Source organism: Mandrillus leucophaeus, unplaced genomic scaffold (assembly GCF_000951045.1).
Source record: "Mandrillus leucophaeus isolate KB7577 unplaced genomic scaffold, Mleu.le_1.0 Scaffold627, whole genome shotgun sequence".
NCBI lineage: Eukaryota > Metazoa > Chordata > Mammalia > Primates > Cercopithecidae > Mandrillus > Mandrillus leucophaeus.
In genome coordinates, this window is record NW_012106775.1 from 891,825 (window position 1) to 911,917 (window position 20,093).

General features: G+C 41.8%; 1 protein-coding gene across 3 annotated transcripts in view; it reads left to right on the forward strand.

Annotated features, from left to right (window-relative positions):
* Positions 1-20,093, forward strand: part of SRPK2 (SRSF protein kinase 2) — a 213,454-nt gene that overhangs the window by 160,472 nt on the left and 32,889 nt on the right. For all 3 annotated transcript variants that reach the window (XM_012000364.1, XM_012000366.1, XM_012000365.1), the window contains 4 exons: positions 14,190-14,355; positions 15,549-15,574; positions 17,568-17,814; positions 18,417-18,899. In XM_012000364.1, the coding sequence (XP_011855754.1) occupies positions 14,190-14,355; positions 15,549-15,574; positions 17,568-17,814; positions 18,417-18,899 (922 nt within the window). The remainder of the gene's footprint in view (positions 1-14,189; positions 14,356-15,548; positions 15,575-17,567; positions 17,815-18,416; positions 18,900-20,093) is intronic.

Genomic DNA, 20,093 nt, shown 5'->3' on the forward strand with positions numbered 1-20,093 from the left:
CAGCCTCCTGAGTAGCTGGGGCTATAGGTGCCTGCCAGCACGCCCAGCTAATTTTTATAGTTTTAGTAGAGACAGGGTTTCACCATGTTGCCCAGGGTGGTCTCAAACTCCTGAGCTCAGGCAGTCTGCCTGCCTCTGCCTTCCTAAGTGCTGGGATTACAGGCATGAACCACTGTGCCCAGCCTTGTACGGAAAATTGGCAGCTTATTCTGTAACACTACCGATGTTACTTGAGAAGAGGGCTGGAGAGAGAAAAGTTCACTACAGTGTCTTCTATGTCAGTTGGATTAAGGTGCTTCTATGTAGTATTATGCTAGGTTGACATGTGGGCCTAGATTTGTGGCTAACTTTTGTTTAGTACTGAATCTGTTTGCCCTTAGCTTTCAAATAGTAGCATTTTTATTCATTATTTCGACAGGCTAATATCTCAAATGAACAACTTTAATGTAGAAGAGGTTATGTGGTGAGGGTAGAAATTAGTATGTTAACTGGAATTATTTGATCCCCAGATAAGACTACTGTATTATTTGTAACATTTAGCAGCAACTCTAAACTCTTTAAAAAAACAAGCAAGCAAAACAAAACTATATTGTTAAAACTTGGGAAGAATCTCCTAATTATTTTTAATAAATCTTGAAAATATTAAAGGAATTACATATTCTAGCAAATACTGAATACTTTCAGAAATAGCTGCCTGCATGTATTTCCCGCAGGCTGCCTCATTTCCCAGAACCTCGTGCTTTCAGAGGGGCCTGCTGTTGCCTTAAGTGACTGACCACACCACCACCCTTTAGGCTTAGTGTGTAAGAAGGTGAATTTGTCCAGGCGCGGTGGCTCACACCTGTAATCCCAGCACTTTGGGAGGCTGAGGCGGGCGGATCATGGCGTCCTGGCCAGTATGGTGAAACCCCGTCTCTACTGAAAACACAAAAATTAGCCAGGCATGGTGGCACGCACCTGTAATCCCAGCTACTCGGCAGGCTGAGGCAGGAGAATTGCTTGAACCTGGGAGGTGGAGGTTGCAGTGAGCCGAGATCATGCTACTGCATTCCAGCCTGGGCAACAGAGCAACACTCCATCTCAAAAAAACAAAAATGGTGAATTCACAGATAAGCCATTGATGTTTATTTTATCATCCAGAGAAGAAAAACAAAATCTAGCCTTAGCAAGTTGAAAGAGTCTGTAAGTTGAAAGACGAAAATCTGAGGTTCAGTGGAACCTCAGTGCATCCTTGTTGAATGAACCGAAGATTAAATAAGTTAACGTGTGTTCTTCATTTTGTTTTTGTTTTTCGAGACAGGGTCTTGCTCTGTTACCCAGCTGGAGTGCAGTGGTCAATCACAGCTCACTGCAGCCTCGGCCTCCTGAGCTCAAGTGATCCTCCCACCTCAGCCTCCCTAGTAGCTGAGACTGCAGGCATGCACCACCATGCCAGCTAATTTTTATTTTTTTTTGTAGAGATGGGATCTCATTGTATTGCTCAGGCTGGTCTCTTGAGGCCACTCCTGAACTCAAGCAGTCTTCCCACCTCAGCCTCCCAAAGTTGCTAGGATTATACCACACCTGGCCAATGCATGTGTTATCCTCACTGAAATTCATGTACCCTGTTTTTTGTGGAAATTTAGAAAGAGCTCTTGTATTATTTTTTTAGTTCAGAAAAATTCATGCTGAAAATTTGATCCTGTAATGTGGTCTGCACTTTGTTCTTATATGCAGTGTTAATGGGATTTGGTTTGGTTTTGGTTTTTTGTGTGTGAATCCATCTTTATTTAAGAAAAATATTATCATGGAATCTGGATTTTTTTTCCCCTAAGCTTACGCAGAACTTTCGGTGTAGTAAGTTGTTCAAGAAATTACATATCCCAGTTAATAATCTACTTACCTGAGGTTTCCCTTCACCCTCTTTGATTCAGCCTGTGTTTTCAGTGTTTCTTTCTCCTGGATGGTACTAGGAAGATTTTTTATTGCAGACTGACACAGTTACATCATTTCCCAGAACAAGCCAGAGCAAACCAATTTTCTTAGTATTTTCTTAGTATGCTTTCACTGTAGACCTTCTTCTTAAGAGTCAGGGATAGCTGACCAGGTTCCAGTCATTCCCTTTACTCTGTCACTTGCTGTGCTTCCCCAGGAGCCCACCTGTTGAGCTCTCCTTTGCCATGTGTTTTTCTCTTGAAGTTCTTTGTATTTCGTTTGCTGTCCTCCTTAGTTCAGGGCCTTAACACCTCCAGCCAGTACCTTTTCACAGGCTTCTCTTGGCTCTCTGTGCATACAGCCCGTCCAATTCCTGGTCCCTGTTATGATTTATTCTCCTTTCTATTGCAAGTAAAACCTTGCTTTAATGACTCATATTCCCATTTAGAATCCTTTAGTGGCTTCCCATTGCCTGGTTGCTAAAGCTTTATGTTCTTGGCCTTCATGAAGCAATATATGGAGTTATTAAGAGCTTGGGTTTGGAATCAAATAGACTCTAATTTCACCAAAGGGCTTTGGCCAAGTTACCTAACTTCTGCAAACCACAATTTCATCATCAATAAAAGTGGTAAAAATAATGATACCAGCCAGGCGTGGTGGCTCATCCCTGTAATCCCAGCACTTTGGAAGGTTGAAGTGGGAGGATTGCTTGAGACCAGGAGTTCAAGACCAACCTGGGCAACATTGCAAGACCCTGTCTCTACAAAACAAAATTTAAAAATTAGCCGGGTATGGTGGCATGCACCTGTGGTCCCAGCTACTTGGGAGGCTGAGGTCGGAGGATCACTTGAGCCCGAGTGGTCAAGGCTGCAGTGAGCCGTGATGGTGCCACTGCACTCTAGCCTGTGTGACAGAACAAGACTGTCTCTTTAAAAACAAAAAAACAAAAATGGTACCTTCCTCATTAGTTTATTGTAAAGCTGTAATGAGAGATAGTACTGCTAGTAGTAGCAAATAGTTAATTCGGTGCTTACTATGTGCCAAGTATAATTTGAGTACTTTGCATAGTTGAGTTCCTCACAGTAACCCTGTGATTCACAGTAACCTTGTGAAATGGATGTTATTACTTTCCTGATTTCATCAAGTGGAAACAGAAGTCCAGAGAGGTTAAGTAACTTGCCCCTAGTTAGGAAGTCGCTTAAAAAGTGCTGAGTGGTGGAGCAGGAATTCAAACCCAGATAGTCTGGCTTCAGAGCTCATGGATTTACCATTTTGGCTGTTATATAATGAGTTTTATGTAATAAACTTATTATGAGCCTGTAGTAAGTTTGGAATTGCACTGGGCCTATGTCCGGTAGAAGTTAAGTCACTTTTCTTTCTGGGAACCTGTTTAAGATCTAATGTCATCTGGTATCAGCCTGTATTTCCCCTTGCAGACAAAAAGTGATGTCCCTCAGGTACCCTATTTCCCTCTGGAATCTACCAGCTTACATTTTTTGTGAGTATTCAAAGATGTCCCAAACATTTATAATATGCAGATTTAGCAGAATTTTTATTCGTAAATGTTTACTGATTTTATTTTGTAGGTAGTTACAGAAAGTACTTAATGGTAATCATCTTGACCCCTAAATGGCACCTTGCCATTTTTTATCTCCACGTCTTTGATTGTTTCTTTTGTCCTAGGCTGCCAGAAATGCCATCCTTGTCTACCCACATTTTTAAGACTCAGCCAGAATCCCACCATTGTGACAAAGGCTTCTCACAGTACCCAGTTAAGAGGGGGATATGCCTTCCCTCCTTGAAATACCTTCAGCTCACATTTGGTCCCATAACTACTTGTAGGCCACATGTCAACCCTAGCTCTACTGACACTTCAGACAAGATAATTTTAATTGTGGGAGACTTTCCTGTGCATTGTAGGATGTTTGGCAGCGTCCGTGGCATCTACCCTTCAGATGCCAGTATCAGCTATCACCATTCCTGGTTGTGGCAATCAAAAATGTCTCTGAACTTTGCCAGTTTTCCTCTCATTGAGAACCACTGGGATAAGAGAAAGTGTAAGGTGTATGTGCTTTGGTGACAGACTTAGCATCGTAGCTTTGGCACTTCAATCTTGTACTCCTGATCAAGTTACTTAGCCTCAGTGAGCCTGTTTCCTCATTTGTAAACTCAAAATAGTAATGCATAATTTGTGGTTTGATTGTGGAGATTAAGAATAAGGGGGCCGGGTGTGGTGGCTTACGCCTGTAATCCCTGCACTGTGGGAGGCCGAGGGGGTGGATCACCTGTGGTCAGGAGTTCAAGACCACCTGGCCAACATGGTGAAACCTTATGTCTACTAAAAATATAAAAATTAGCTGGGAGTGGTGGCATGTACCTGTAGTTCCAGCTACTTGGGAGGCTGAGGCAAGAGAATCGCTTGAACACAGGAGGCAGAGGCTGCAGTGAGCCGAGATCGTGCCATTGCACTCCAGCCTGGGCGACAATAGCGAAATTCTGTCTCAAAACAAACAGACAAACAAGAATAAGGATGGGCCAGGTGCAGTGTCTCATGCCTGTAATCCCAGCACTTTGGGAGGCCACGGCAGGCAGATCATGAGGTCAGGAGTTCTAGACCAGCCTGACCGATATGGTGAAACCCCATCTCTACTAAAAACACAAAAATTAGCTGGGTTTGGTGGCACGTAACTGTAGTCCCAGCTACTTGGGAGGCTGAGGCAGGAGAACCACTTGAACCCAGGAGGTGGAGGTTGCAGTGAGCTAAGATTGCACCACTGCACTCCAGCCTAAGTAACACAGTGAGAATCTGTCTCAAAAAAAAAAAAAAAAAAAAAAGAGTAAGTGTGGACTTCTAAAGCATCCATCATAGTAACACAAAGTAGCCATCTTGTCTCCTAAACTCCAGGATCATGTATTGTGAGTTTCACATGTCTTTGTGTCTTCCTTTATATATTAGGCGGCCAAGAAGTATCTTGGTTAATTGTCTTTCCTTAAATGAAGGAAAAAGCATGTTTCCCTTATTCTTTAGAAAATGGCTGATCTTTCTGTGATTTAAAGGGCTGACAGATAAATACTACCACTTGTTTATTTTTCAAAAGTAATGATGGAATTGGATCAATTGCTTTTTCTGGGTTTTCTATACGCTATTATCAATCCTCTGATCAGTTCTTAGCTGTCCCCATGTAGCCATGGTGACTGTGCTGTGGCAGAAGGAGGCCATCCTGGTGGCTTCTGGAGACAACCCAGTGCCATGTGCAGCCCACTCCCAGGCCTGTCTGGTGGCTGCTTCTCTGGCCTTACCCATGGAGTCTTGTGACTATTTGTGCACCTTACTATTTTTTTTTAAGTCACTGCATTGACGTCTATTTTATGTCCACCTCTTATTTTTTTTTCTAACACTGAAAAAAATGTTTGTGTTGTCATTATTTGTAGTACATTAAAAGATAGACCTCGGGTGATGGTTTCTTTAAAATTCTTTGGCACTCTTTAAAAGTGGCTTTGACTTTCTTGTGTAATTGAAAAGGTAGCTGGCATTTTACTTAAAGAGATTATGGTTTAGTTCATTGCTCTTTACAGAAACCTTGTAAGAACATGGCTGCTTGCCATTAGTTAAATGAAGCTTGCCAAGGGCAAGGCTCGCATTTTGGTGATTTTGCTACATTGGTGAAAAAACTAGCAATTATAGCTGTAGTCCGGGATTTTAAAATTATATTATTACTCTTTCTGTTATCATGACTGTAAGTAGCACTTACTGTGTTCTTTCGGGCACTGATTGTTTTAAGTTCTTTATTTGTATCATGGTATTTAGTCCTCACCACGACCTTATGAGGCCAGTGGTGTTACTATCTTCACTCTACCTAAGATGTTGCACAGTGGGGATATGAATCTTCCTCAGAGTCCCATAGTTATTGTGGTGGATCCAGATGGTGTAGTTTCAGAATCCATGCTCTTAACTGCAGGATAGTGTAAAATGTCCTACATAGAAAGATTGAGATGATTTTAAATTGTAATATGTCAGTGAAAAGTGTGCATTTTTGTCTCTGTGGTAAATGGTTTCCTTGTGCCTTAATAGTAGAGCTAGTAATCAGATTGTTTAAAAGTACAGCCATTAGGCCAGGCGCTGTGGCTCATGCCTGTAATCCCAGCACTTTGGGAGGGCAAGGCAGGCGGACTGCCTGAGCTCAAGAGTTTGAGACCAGCCAGGGCAACACAGGGAAACCCTGTCTCTACTAAAACTTAGCCGGGCGTGGCGGCGCACGCCTATAGTCCCAGCTACTCGAGAGGCTGAGGCAGGAATTGCTTGAACCCAGGATGTGGAGGTTGCAGTGAGCCGAGATTGTGTCACTGCTGTTCTTCAGCCTGGGCGACAGAGAGACTCTGTCTCCAAACAAACAAAAAAAGTACAGCTATTAGATTTTATGAAGTAGCTATTATAATATGTAACCAGATGAGACATTTAAAACCCAGTGTTTTTCCAGACCTCTCCCTTTGGGGTGCAACCTTCGAGTATGCCAAGAGTCATGATGGTGCCCCGCAGGTCCTCCCACCTGTATCATGTATCATTGGCTGATTTTGTCTACATTTAGTATTTATTTACCGTTTTAATTCTTTCAGTGGCCCTGTTTATCAGTAAATTTTATTATGATTGAACCAGTATTGTTCAAGTTCAGACCAGAAGCTTTCATGTCAGTTTGGTAAACATTTTTATATTACTGGGTTTGTTCAGCGTGGTAGTGCACATGATGCTGTATTGACTTGGAATTTCTCCTCAGGATGTTGAGCCCTCGACTCAGGAAATATGGTGAGGTGGCTCCGTTTCAAGGGACTAAGCTGCTTTCCTGACCCATTGCTTTGTGCAGTCGCAGTGCTGGGCACAGCAGCTTTAACTTTCTTTCTGATGACATTCAGAAGTACAGCTGCTGGATTTTCTCATTAATTCTCACCAGTTAGAGATAGAAAGAAAAAGGAGCAGAGAATATTTCAGGACAATGTGGGTAAGGATGCCGTCCCCTGGATTTTTGGTTTGAGCGTGTCTCTGGCTCTTGTCCTCTTTTATTGTAACAAGTATTTCCAAGCTCCTCCGTTGAGTTTAACATCTTGGTTTTCACAGGCAGTTGGTGGGACCTGCCTTGTCTGTTTTACTCTGGAAGGGAAATCTAGTGGAAGCCTCAGTGTTTCCAGCAGGAAACTTCTAGGCTTGCGGAGAGCCCCTCTGGTATCCTCCACACCCACAAGTAATTAATATCCTCAATGAAAAACTCCTACTTGGGGTTGCCTCCTTCCTCTGCCAGCCCATCTGGCTGCCCACGTGGGTTTCTCTGGGCACTTCATTAGGTTCTATTACCCACAGAGTAGGAGGAGACAGTCTCCCTGCCCTGTGTCCTTTGTTCAGGTGTGGGAGGAAGAAAGTCCCCAACTTAACACCAGTAGCGGAGCATAATTCGGAAAGTTGCTCTCATTCCCTTTCTTTTTACAATTCAGAATTTTGGGGGAAGCTTTGCTCTCTGGGCTGTGAGCAAGGCCAGGGAGACAGTCTTGAGAGGAGTCTCCACATTATGCTTGACTCTTCCCCCACTTATCTACAAGATTACAGGACCTATTTCAATCAAGTTGTGGTGGAGAGGAGCAGATTTGTGTTGTGAAGACCAGTAATAGATGGTATCTGACACAGACGTTGATGTACAGAGAGAAAGCTTTGAGACCATTTTAACCAAGCCCCTTATTTTGAAGATGAATTTGAGGTTCAGGGAAAAGAAGGAACCTTCTCTGAGCCTGTAGCTAGTTAATTTGGAACAGGACTTGGGGCTTCTAGCTCCCAGCCCTAGATTTGGCCTTCTTTTCTGCACTGCTGCTGAAGTCAAAGTCTGGCTTTACCCAGAGAAACCTGGCACTTGTTCCTCATGTGTGTGAACTGGCTTCCTGAGTGGGATGATTGAGAGTCATGTCCCTGGCGCATCTGGGCTTAGGTTGAGCTCAGCTTCCCTGGCAGCCAAAGGATCGCTGCTGCCTCCTGCTGGCACCAAGTATTAAGGTTTCTTGTTTGTTTTTGAGATGGAGTCTCACTGTATCGCCCAGGCTGGAGTGCAGTGGCGCGATCTCGGTTCACGGCAGCCTCTGCCTCCTGGGTTCAAGTAATTCTTGTGCCTCAGATTCCTGAAGAGCTGGAATTACAGGCCTGTACCACCACACCCAGCTAATTTTTGTATTTTTAGTACAGACCGGGTTTCATCATGTTGGCCAGGATGGACTGGATCTCCTGACGTTGTGATCTGCCCATTTTGGCCTCCCAAAGTGCTGGGATTACAGACATGAGTCACTGTGCCCAGCCGTATTAAGGTTTTTAGGCAAGAAAGATGAACATACTGTGATTTGACAAGTAAAAGCAACAGAGGGAAGAACTAGTAAAGACTTAACTCTGTCAGATTTTGCAAGGGGAGATCTATCCTTGGGGATGAAACACGATTCCTTTTTGTTTTGTGTTTTTTGTTTTTCCCATTGTCACAGTTATCCTATATAAATAATTGTAGGAGTGCCCATCAATGTTGATTGATTCTGGGGTGCATTATTACTTTAAGCTTCACTGGTAAAGACAAATGCTATTTTGGAAAATAAAACCATTTAAAAATAGTAGTTCAGGCCGGGCATGGTGGCTCATGCCTGTAATCCTAGCACTTTGGGAGGCCGAAATGGGTGGACCACCTGAGGTCAGGAGTTTGAGACCAGCCTGACCAACATGGTGAAACTCTCTCTCTACTAAAATACAAAAAGTAGCTGGGAGTGGTGACACACACCTGTAATCCCAGCTACTAGGGAGGCTGAGGCAGGAGAATCGCTTGAACCCAATAGGTAGAGGTTGCAGTGAGCTGAGATCGTGCCACTGTACTTTAGCCTGGGTAATAAAGTGAGACTCCATCTCAAAAAAAGAAAAAAAAAAAAAAGTAGTTCAAAATTAAATTATGGAATCAAAGTTTTGTTGCTGGGATATACCATACAGGTTATCAAGTACAGCCCTTTTATATTAGAAATTGAAACAACTGAGACTCAGATAAATTTTTTTTTTTTTTTTTGGAGACAGAACCTCACTCTGTTGCCCAGACTGGAGTGTGGTGATGCTATCTCAGCTCACTGCAACCACCGCCTTCTGGGTTCAAATGATTCTCCTGCCTCAGCCTCCCGAGTAACTGCAGTTACAGGCATGCGCCACCACGCCTGGCTTATTTTTGTATTTTTAGTAGAGATGGGGTTTGATCGTGTTGGCCAGGCTGGTCTTGAACTCCAGACCTCAGGTGATCCACCTGCCTTGACCTCCCAAAGTGCTGGGATTACAGGTGCAAGCCACCATGCGGGCCAACCCAAAGAACTTTAATAAGTGACTTAGGAAGCTAGATGTGGTGGCTCACACTTTAATCCCAGCTACTTGGGAGGCCGAAGCAGGAGGATCACTTGAGGCCAGAAGCTTGCATGTTGGGAACAAGTCCCCCAAAATCTGGCCATAAACTGGCCCCAAAACTGGCTGTAAACAAAATCTCTGCAGCACTGTAATATGTTTGTAATGGCCATGACGCCCACGCTGGAAGGTTGTGGGTTTACCGGAATGAGGGCAAGGAACACCTGGCCCGCCCAGGGTGGAAAACCACTTAAAGGCATTCTTAAGCCACAAACAATAGCATGAGCCATCTAAGTCTTAAGGGCGTGTTCCTGCTGCAGTTAACTAGTCCAACCTATTCATTTAATTTGGCCTATCCCTTTGTTTCCCATAAGGGATACTTTTAGTTAATTTAATACCTATAGAAACAATGCTAATGACTGGTTTACTGTTAATAAATATGTGGGTAAATCTGTGTTCGGGGCTCTCAGCTCTGAAGGCTATGAGACCCCTGATTTCCCACTTCACACCTCTGTATTTCTGTGTGTGTCTTTAATTCCTCTAGTGCCAATGGATTAGGTTCTCCCCGATCGAGCTGGTCTCGGCACTTGAGGCTACAGTGTGCTATGCTTACACCTCTGAATAGCCACTGCTCTCCAGCCTGGGGAACATAGTGGGATCCCATCTCTAAAAATAAATTAATTTTTTTAAAAAGTGATGGAAAATCATAATTCAGTAAGTCAGTATCAGTATAAATCTTCTAACTTAGATAAGTTTTACCATTTAAGTTTCTTGTGTGCTAGACTTTGTTTTTGTGAGTTTTCCATCCCGCTGTGTTGCCCAGGCTGGAGTGGTGCAGTGGCTCAATCTCAGCTCACTGCAAGCTCCGCCTCCCGAGTTCATGCCATTCTCCTGCCTCAGCCTCCCAAGTCACTGGGACTACAGGTGCCCGCCACCACACCCGGCTAATTTTTTTGTATTTTCAGTAGAGACGGGGTTTCACCATGTTAGCCAGGATGGTCTTGATCTCCTGACCTCGTGATCTGCCTGCCTCATAAAGTGCTGGGATTACAGGTGTGAGCTTCCACACCCGGCCTCCATAGATTAATGCTTATTGCTATATTTGTGTGTAACAGTATGTTTCCCTCTCTTATAGACAAGAATGAAAGCTCAAACAGCTGAAACAGCTTGCCCAGGGGTAACACAATGAGTAAATGGTTGAGCAGTAGTTTAAGAGCAGTCTGAGTCCAAGGTCATGTTTTTAACACTGCCCTGTTGCCATTTCCTTTAATGGTTTGAATTATCTTAACTAACTTTATTTGTCCCCGTGGCAGAGTATTTTCCTTGTGTGTATTGCCCATTGCTGTTTAAGGAAAGTTAGCCCAGTTGAGTGCAATAGCCAATATTTTTTTAAAATCTTGAACTTTAAATTTTTACTGAGATCACTTCTTGCTTGTCATAAGGTGCATCGTCATTGGGACCTCATGTGAATGCATTGCACACTGAGGCACATTAAGTCTTAACTGTGTAGCCTCCTGCACAGCGAATCAGCCTTTGAACTGTGAAAGAAACAAATTCTTGTGCGTGAGAAAATGATCAAAGATATTTTAGGAAAGAAAAGTACTGACATTTTTACCTTGAGATAGTATTTGATACCGAAATACAATTTTAGTCGGAAAGCCAATATTTTTCAAAAATTGTATTCCTTTGACCTCTGTGGGCTGGACGACATCAGTGTGCCTCTCCATTAATTTCTTGTACTTTTTAGAATCTCTTTGGCTGTTCAGATGTAAAACTCCACATATTATTCAGTTTGCACCAGGAAGATGCATGAATGTCATTGAATAACATGAGCCCATTGGATTGTGTTTCCTTCAAGAGTGTAACCATGTTCTCCATGGAATATTTTACATAATGTTATCTTTCTTACTATTAGTCCTTTGACATTTTATTTTTTTTTTCTTTTGAGACAGAGTTTTTTTCTGTTGCCTAGGTTGGAGTGCAGTGCCGTGATGTCAGCTCGCTGTGACCTCCGCCTTGTGCCTCAGCCTCCTGCATAGCTGGGATTACAGGCGTGTGCTACCATGCCTGTGCCACTATGCCTGTGCAGTTTTTTTGTGTTTTTAGTAGAGACAGGGTTTCACCATATTTGCCAGGTTGGTCTTGAACTCCTGGCCTCAAGTGATCTGCCTGCCTCGGCCTCCCGAAGTGCTGGGATTACAAGGCAAGGCCGAGCACAGCCTTGACATTTTAAATGTAATTTAAACATATCCTAATTGCAGTATTGTCCAAAACAGTAAATATTCTAAGGCAAAAAATCAAAAGTATTAAAATCTTATCCTAGTTTTATCTACTTTACTGGTACTTACCAGGAACTTGTCAATATCTTATTAAATAATATTTGCCATGCCCATGATTCATCTTGGTTTTTTTTTTTGGCCAATTCCCCCACCCCTCATACTCATTTCCTGTCCTGAATTGGTAAGCTCTGTGAGGATATGAGGACTGTAAGCAACATGAAGCCTGGGAGCTTTTATATATCAAACACCTGGAATAATGGCATGTGATAGGAGCTCAGCCGATGCACATTCAGTGAATTTATATAAAAATACTCCCTAAGGTAAAGTTGTTTTAAGTGTTTGTAGGCATTTTGATCCTTTTTAAGAGACAGATATTCCTGTTTTCATTTTCCTTGTAAAATCTTTGTTCCCTCTCACTTACATAATGCTACTTTAAACTTCTACTAACAGTAGGCTAACTATTAATAGCCTGCTGTTGATCAGATGCCTTCCTGATAACAGACTGTCGATTGAACTGGGAATATTTCAGTGTTGGATGATGTGAAACATATAACACTTCCTGTCTCTTGTGAACAAAATGCCCATTCGATTCATTATTTGAATGGTGATTGATGTAATATTTGCTTAACATTTGGAATTTCTAATGCTCATATGAGAACGTGATCTGTTTTGTAAAAATAAATTTTGTTTATGGAAATAATTGAAAAAATTATTCTCCAGTGGAAATAATTATAGAAAAACATTGACCTTGTATTCAGGTCACTGACACTGTAAGTTTTTGATTGATTGTTTTAATATGATAAATATGAATATCTTGGTTCATCACTTTCTTTTAGTATGATGCTGTAGCATTGTCTAGATACTAAGGCTATTTTCTATTTAAATCAAGCCCCCCTTCTCTTGCAGTGTTAAAAATGTATGGACGTCATTACCCATCAGGGAAATATAGATCAAAACTGTAACGAGATACTGCATATCCACTTGGGTGGATAAAGTAAAAAAGATAGTGTTGTTCAGGGTGAAGAATTGGAACCCTCATACACTGGTGATAGGAATGTAAAATGATGCAGCCGCTGTGGAAAACACTTTGGCAGTTTATCAAAAAGCTAAATATAGAGGCACGATATGAGCTAATTATGGTAACTCCTAGGTATATACCTCCCCTCAAAAAAAAAGTATGTTCACACAAAAATGTATACACAAGTGTGAATAGCAGTATGGCAGTATTATTTTTATAGCCCCTAAAGTGAAAATAACCCAAATGTTCATGACGTGAAGGAATAAGCAAAATATTTTATCTCCATACAGTGGAATACTATTTGCCAATAAAAATAAGTGAAGTATTAATACATGCAGCACAAGAGTCAAACTTGAAAACATGATGCCAGTTACAAAAAATACTTTATATGATTCCATTTATAGGAAATGTTCAGAATCAGCAAGTAGATGAGTGGTTGCTAAGGGTTAGATGGGGTAGGAGGGATATGGGGAGTGAATGCTAATGAATATGTTGTTTCTTTTTGGAGCAATGAAAGTGTTGTCATTTAAATAGTGGTGATAGTTGCCAGGGGCGGTGGCTCACGCCTGTAATCCCAGCACTTTGGGAGGTCAAGGCGGGTGGATCACAAAGCTCAGGAGTTCGAGACCAGCCTGGCCAATATGGTGAAACCCCGTCTCTACTAAAAATACAAAAAAATTAGCCAGGCGTGGTGGTACATGCCTGTAATCCCAGCTCCTTGGGAGGCTGAGGCAGGAGAATTGCTTGAGTCTGGGAGGCAGCGGTTGCAGTGAGCTGAGATCGCGCACTGCACTGGCGAGACTCTGTCTCAAAAAAATAAAATTAAAAATTGAAAAATAAATAAAAATTAAAAAAATAAATAGTAGTGATAGTCGCACCTCTAAAACCCATTGAATTCTATACCTAAAGGGGTCAATTGTATGATACGTGAATATAGTTGTTACTGAAGTATGTATAGTTGACGCTTTGAACAGCACAAGGGTTAGAGGTACTGACCAACCCCCTCCAATGGAGTTGAAAATCCGAATCTGGCTTCTGACTTGACTACTGGCATACTCTTGATCAGAATCCTTACTGATGACATGACCAGTTGATTAACGTGTTATATAGCATATTCTTACAATAAAGTAAGCTAGAGAAAAGAAAATGTTAAGACAATCATAAGGAAGATAAAATATACTTACTATTCATTAAGTAGATAGATCATATTCAGTAGATCATCATAAAGGTCTTCATCCTCATCATCTTCGCGTTGAGTAGGCTGAGGGGTTGGTCTTGCTGTCTCAGGTGGCAGAGGTGGAAGAAAAAATATATGTATAAGTGAACCCATGTTGTTCAAGGTTCAACTGTATGTAGATGCATTTGCTTCCATGAGCATAAATAATCTCTGAAATTATACGTATTTGTTGCTTATAGAAAGGAGAGCTGGATTCCTTTGCGGGTAGTCATGGGAGGGAGATTTTTACTAAATATCCTTTTGTGTTTATCAAACTTTGTACCTTGTCATCGTATTACATGTTTTTCAAATAAATAAAAGTTATATAATGAGGTATTAATAGCTTATCTTCTCTCTTGATTTTACTATATCCAGGTCCTTCAAGGGTTAGATTATCTACACAGTAAGTGCAAGATCATTCATACTGACATAAAGCCAGAAAACATCTTGATGTGTGTGGATGATGCATATGTGAGAAGAATGGCAGCTGAGGCCACTGAGTGGCAGAAAGCAGGTGCTCCTCCTCCTTCAGGGTCTGCAGGTGAGGGAGCTGAGCTAGCTTCATTTCAGTTTGGGGGCGTTGTGAGCTTGCAAAGTTGCAGTTGTTGAAGGTATCTGAATCAAATGTTACATGTAAGGAACTTTTTGGAAAAGTTTAATTGCTGGAAATAACTGCACCCTTTTCTTGAAATGGAAAATACCCCAGCTACATTATATTTTAATGTTAAAATTATTTACTTTTGTCCCCCTTTAAAAGGCCATTTAAATTTGTAGTTGCTGCTTCATCTATATTTGAACATTTTTTTCTGTTGCCCACTTCTCTGCAGAGGAGAACATAGTAACAGCTTTCCTGTAGCTGACCTTTAGTCATCAGAATATTTTTCTAGCTTCAGTTTTGTTACAGTAATTCCTGTTGTCCATTTAGCATAGCTATGTCAATCTGAGTTTATCAACAGATTTGGAGTTAGTTAGAAAAGGCCTGATGGTGGGGGAAGAAGACCAAGTGACCTGAGTATTGGGATATTTTTACTTCTGGGCTGGGGTCGGGGTGGTGGTGCAGTGAAGTGTGGACTGTGCTTCTCACTCTTCGACACCGTGGTCTGTGCCTTTGTGTGTTGTCAGGCAAGCATGTATACTAAAGGGCTGAGGCTCCTGGGACTGCCTGGGGCTCTCTTCACATCTCCTTTACTGCCATCAGGGTGTTGTTTAGATCAAGGACCCAGCCTGTCAAACTTTTGGCCCTGGTGTAGGGGTTTAATCATGTGATTCCCAGACTGTTTGCTGCATACCAACTGCAATATTTGATTTAAATTGTAGAAAGCTTGCAAAATAGATTTCAAATATAGATGTACATCTAATCTAAATTGTTCATTTCATTATATTTTAAACAAATTTGGTTTAATGACTGTGATATGTATGAATTCTTTCCCATTTTCTTATCTGTTGGTGCTTTGGGCTTGACTGTTTTTGAGACGTATTAGTATTTCATTTTAGATAAATAAGAGAGAAATGGCTTAGTGTGAGCAACTTCTACTATGCCTTCAAGAGTCACTCATTTGTTTCAGTGCATAAACTTTCTCTAGATTCCTGTGATTAAGAAGCTCTGATTAATAGTTTTTGAAGTTGGATAGCCATTAAAAGACAATAATTATTTCACTTTGCAATTCGAATGACCTACGTGAAGGTATGTGTCTGTTTTCTGCTAAATATCGATTTTGTTTCATTTTGTTTTAGTGAGTACGGCTCCACAGCAGAAACCTGTAAGTACTTACACATATTACTTTATATGCACCATGTCAAAAGAGACCATTTATTATTGAGTTGTTCAAATTATTAAAAAGTTGTGTATTTAAAGGGTGAACACATTTATAAAAGTTGTGTATCCTCAAATAGGTAAGACTTACTGTCTTGTTAATTTTTTTTTTTTTTTTTTTTTGATGCTGAGTTTTGCTCTGCCACTCAGGCTGGGGTGCAGTGGTGCCATCTTGGCTCACTGCAACCTCCCTCTCCCGGGTTCAAACAATTCTTGTGCCTCAGCCTCCCAAGTAGCTGCGATTACAGTCACCTGCCACCACACCCAGCTAATTTTTGTATTTTTAATAGAGACGGGGTTTCACCGTGTTGGCCAGACTGTTCTCGAACTCCTGACTTCAAGTGATCTGCCCACCTCGGCCTCCCAAAGTGCTGGGATTACAGGCGTGAGCTACCACATCCAGCCTGTCTTGTTAATTTTTCGTATCTGTGCAGAGTTGGGATAGTTAGAGCCTTTCAAAGATTGTCTTCTTTATGCATTTTCTGGACTGTGGTTGGCCAAGTTCAGTGAAATGTGAGGTGATGCAGTTGAAGTATTTTTATTTCAAAATCACTTTACATTATTTCTGATTGGCTGCTAAGTTACCTGTTTTTCTGAAGCTGTTGTTCTAATTTTTTTCCATCCAGATATTAAATAAGAAAGAGACTGATCTATTTTGTGGTCCCGTCAAAACCGTATGTCCTTGTTAGATACTGGGTGTGGTGGCTCATGCCTGTAATCCCAGCACTTTGGGAGGCCAAGGCCACTGAATCACTTGAGGTCAGGAATTCGAGACCAGCCTGGCCTACATGGTGAAACCCCATCTCTACCAAAAATGCAAAGACTAGCCGAGTGTGCTGGTGGACACCAGTAATCCTAGCTACTCAGGAGGCTGAGGCAGAAGAATCGCTTGAGCCCAGGAGGTGGAGGTTGCAGTGAGCCGAGATCACGCCACTGCACTCCAGTCTGGGCGACAGAGCGAGACTTCGTGTCAATAATAATAATAATAATAATCATCATCATCATCATCATCAGCTGGGTGTGATGGCGTGCACCTGTACTCCTAGCTACCTGAGGGGGTGAGACATGAGAATCACTTGAACTCGGGAAGTGGAGGTTGCAGTGAGCTGAGATCACACCACTGCACTCCAGCCTGGGCAACAGAACGAGACTCAGTCTCAAAGAAAAAATAAACCAAAAACAAAACAACAGCAAAACACTATGTTTACTGAGACAGCCCTTGATTTGGAATGTAAGTTCTGGAACAAGAGGAAGCTGTAATAATTACGCTTCCTGGCCTGCTGAGACGCCCGGATTGTTTCCCATAGTTTTTCCCTGGCTTGAGCTGCCTGAGTTACTGATGGTTTGAAAGGTTGGAGTCTTTCATTGCCAGTGCTTGGCAAGTCGGGTGGCCATGATGGGAGGCAGACAAAAGCTGTGGCTTTTTCTTTTTTCCCTTTGCTGAATAGGCTTATCTCTTAGAATTCATGGTGTCTTGGCTGCGAAGAGCTTCATATGTGAGCCCCAGACACACAGTGACATACACCTGCTCAGGCACCTGTTTCATTTTTGGCATTGAGGAGGTGGGATGTTGTTACTTTGTATATAGACAGCAGCAAATAAAACTTGCAAGAGGAGCTTCTCCTTTAAGGCCAAGAGAATTTCGAACTTCAGTTCTCTTAGGGTTTGAATGGTGAAGACTTACTGGATTTAAGCTCTATCCCTTTGAGGGTAGGACCTGGTGGTAGACCCAGCACGTGAGATCAGTCAGCACTGCTTTCCCTTTGATTTTACTGTAAGCCTTACCACAAAGTGGATCTGTCTGGGTTTGGGATTTTAGTAGAATATGGCATGAGAAAGCAGAATTTATTGGTATTTGCCATGCTGCTAGCAGTTATACTATCATGTGGTACTTTAAAAAGAAGAAAACTGACCTGTGGTCTTTTCTTAACATGTTATAGATAGGAAAAATATCTAAAAACAAAAAGAAAAAACTGAAAAAGAAACAGAAGAGGCAGGCTGAGTTATTGGAGAAACGCCTGCAGGAGATAGAAGAATTGGAGCGAGAAGCTGAAAGGAAAATAATAGAAGAAAACATCACCTCAGCTGCACCTTCCAATGACCAGGATGGCGAATACTGCCCAGAGGTGAAACTAAAAACAACAGGATTAGAGGAGGCGGCCGAGACAGAGACTGCAAAGGACAATGGTCAGTGGGGCCTCGAACCTGGGCTGCATGGGGTCCTCAGAGCTCCATTAGTAGGGTCCTACCCGGTCAGCTTGGGGGCTGATTTGTGCTGCTGCTGCAGATGACAAGTCCGATTCTCTCCAACTCCCTATTGGGAAATATGGGAGACAGCCTTGTACTTCATCATTTGTGAACTGTATGCCAGAAATATGTTAACATTTCAAAATAGTTTTTAAAAAATGTAAAACGTCTGAGAAATACCATGTTTCTGTCATGCTAATGATGGTGCTTTATTTTGTCATTAACTTTTTACCTAACTGTAATGCACCACAAGTCTATTTCTGAAGATTGTAGAAGGTAGAAATGGAAGTGCAACTTTATTTAGAAAGAGTTATTTTCCCTTAAGGGTAACTTTTTCTTATAAGAGCAGGCCAATTATTAAATGAATGAAAAATGAGATTTAGAAAACCTGAAGCTTTTACCCCAAAAGCAAAGAGGTGTTTACTAGGTGGTACATAAGTTAAACACATTCAAAACGTATTTTATTGATGGAGATAAGTACTTAGTGAGGCCGTATTAAGGACAGTAACAAGTTCTTATTCTTGACCCATCAACTTCTTAAGGTGAAGCTGAGGACCAGGAAGAGAAAGAAGATGCTGAGAAAGAAAACATTGAAAAAGATGAAGATGATGTAGATCAGGAACTTGCGAACATAGACCCTACGTGGATAGAATCACCTAAAACCAATGGCCATATTGAGAATGGCCCATTCTCACTGGAGCAGCAACTGGACGATGAAGAGGATGACGAAGAAGACTGCCCAAATCCTGAGGAATATAATCTTGATGAGCCAAATGCAGAAAGTGATTACACATATAGCAGCTCCTATGAACAATTCAATGGTGAATTGCCAAATGGACGACATAAAATTCCCGAGTCACAGTTCCCAGAGTTCTCCACCTCGTTGTTCTCTGGATCCTTAGAACCTGTGGCCTGCGGCTCTGTGCTTTCTGAGGGATCACCACTTACTGAGCAAAAGGAAAGCAGTCCATCCCATGACAAAAGCAGGACGGTTTCAGCCTCCAGTACTGGGGATTTGCCAAAAGGTAAGTGTTCTTCCCATCAACTGTCTGCCATTACTGACTCCAGGGACGTGCCGTTAACAAATGCTATGAAGGAACTGGCTGGAAGTGGCCAAGCCCTGTTTGTGTGTGCTAATCATTTTTATTACTTTTATACTCATGAAGAAGTAATGTGATTTAAATACATGTTCTATGCCACTAGACTATCTCTTGCTCTCTGCATACCAAATCTTATTTCTGACCAGTTCTCATTTTTAATATATTTATAGTCAGCAGCATCATTTGCAAAAACCTTCCAGTTTTTGCAACTTATATCTTTCTAGAATGTGTAGTTTAGTTTATCATTTGTATCTTCTTCTATCTGATATTATTATAGTTTTTTTTTTGTTTTGTTTTGTTTCTATTCAAGAAAAGTATACCTCCTTTTTGACTCTATTGAGAAAGAAGTGTCATATTGTCTTTTGATATTTGTTCCTGATTATGGGACCCTACTATTGATAACTGGCCCAGGATTGTAATTTTCAAGGAATTGGCATGGATTTAGATGTGATGACAGATTATAGATTGGCTCTTGTGTACTTGTCTACCTAAGAAGGCTTGACTTATTCAAACCTTTATTTTGGGAGTCAATGCCGAGTGACTCTAGTAAGTGAAACTGGGTAACACAGTTGGTTTCCATTCTGACTCATGGTGGAAAAGCTCTGAAACCTCCTCTGCTCCCTCTGCTGACAAGACTGTTTAACACACAGTGAGTAATTGATGAGCCAGCCCTGCAAACCACCCAAGACATTATGCAGCCCCTTTGGTTCCAGAGTCTGGAATTGCACGCTGAGTGAGCTGGCTTTGTTACACGCTGGCTATGATGAATCCTCCTAAGGATTTGCTTTCTTTACTTGGCTGGACGTGGTCAGCTCCTGTTCCCCTTTATAGGGAGTGTTTGAAGGTGCTTACATAGAATGTAGGTTCATGTCTGGGAAAGGGCAGTAGTGAGATGTACCTTATCCAGATTTATTGTTGCTGTTGCAGTTCAATTTTTCTCTTGAGGTTTCTTTTTTTTTTTTGAGATTGAGTCTTGCTCTGTTGCCCAGGTTTGAGTGCAGTGGCGTGATCTCAGCTCACTGCAACCTCTGCCTTCCGGATTCAAGCGATTCTGCCGCCCCAGCCTCCTGAGTAGCTGGAATTACAAGCGTGTGCCACCACGCCCGGCTAATTTTTGTA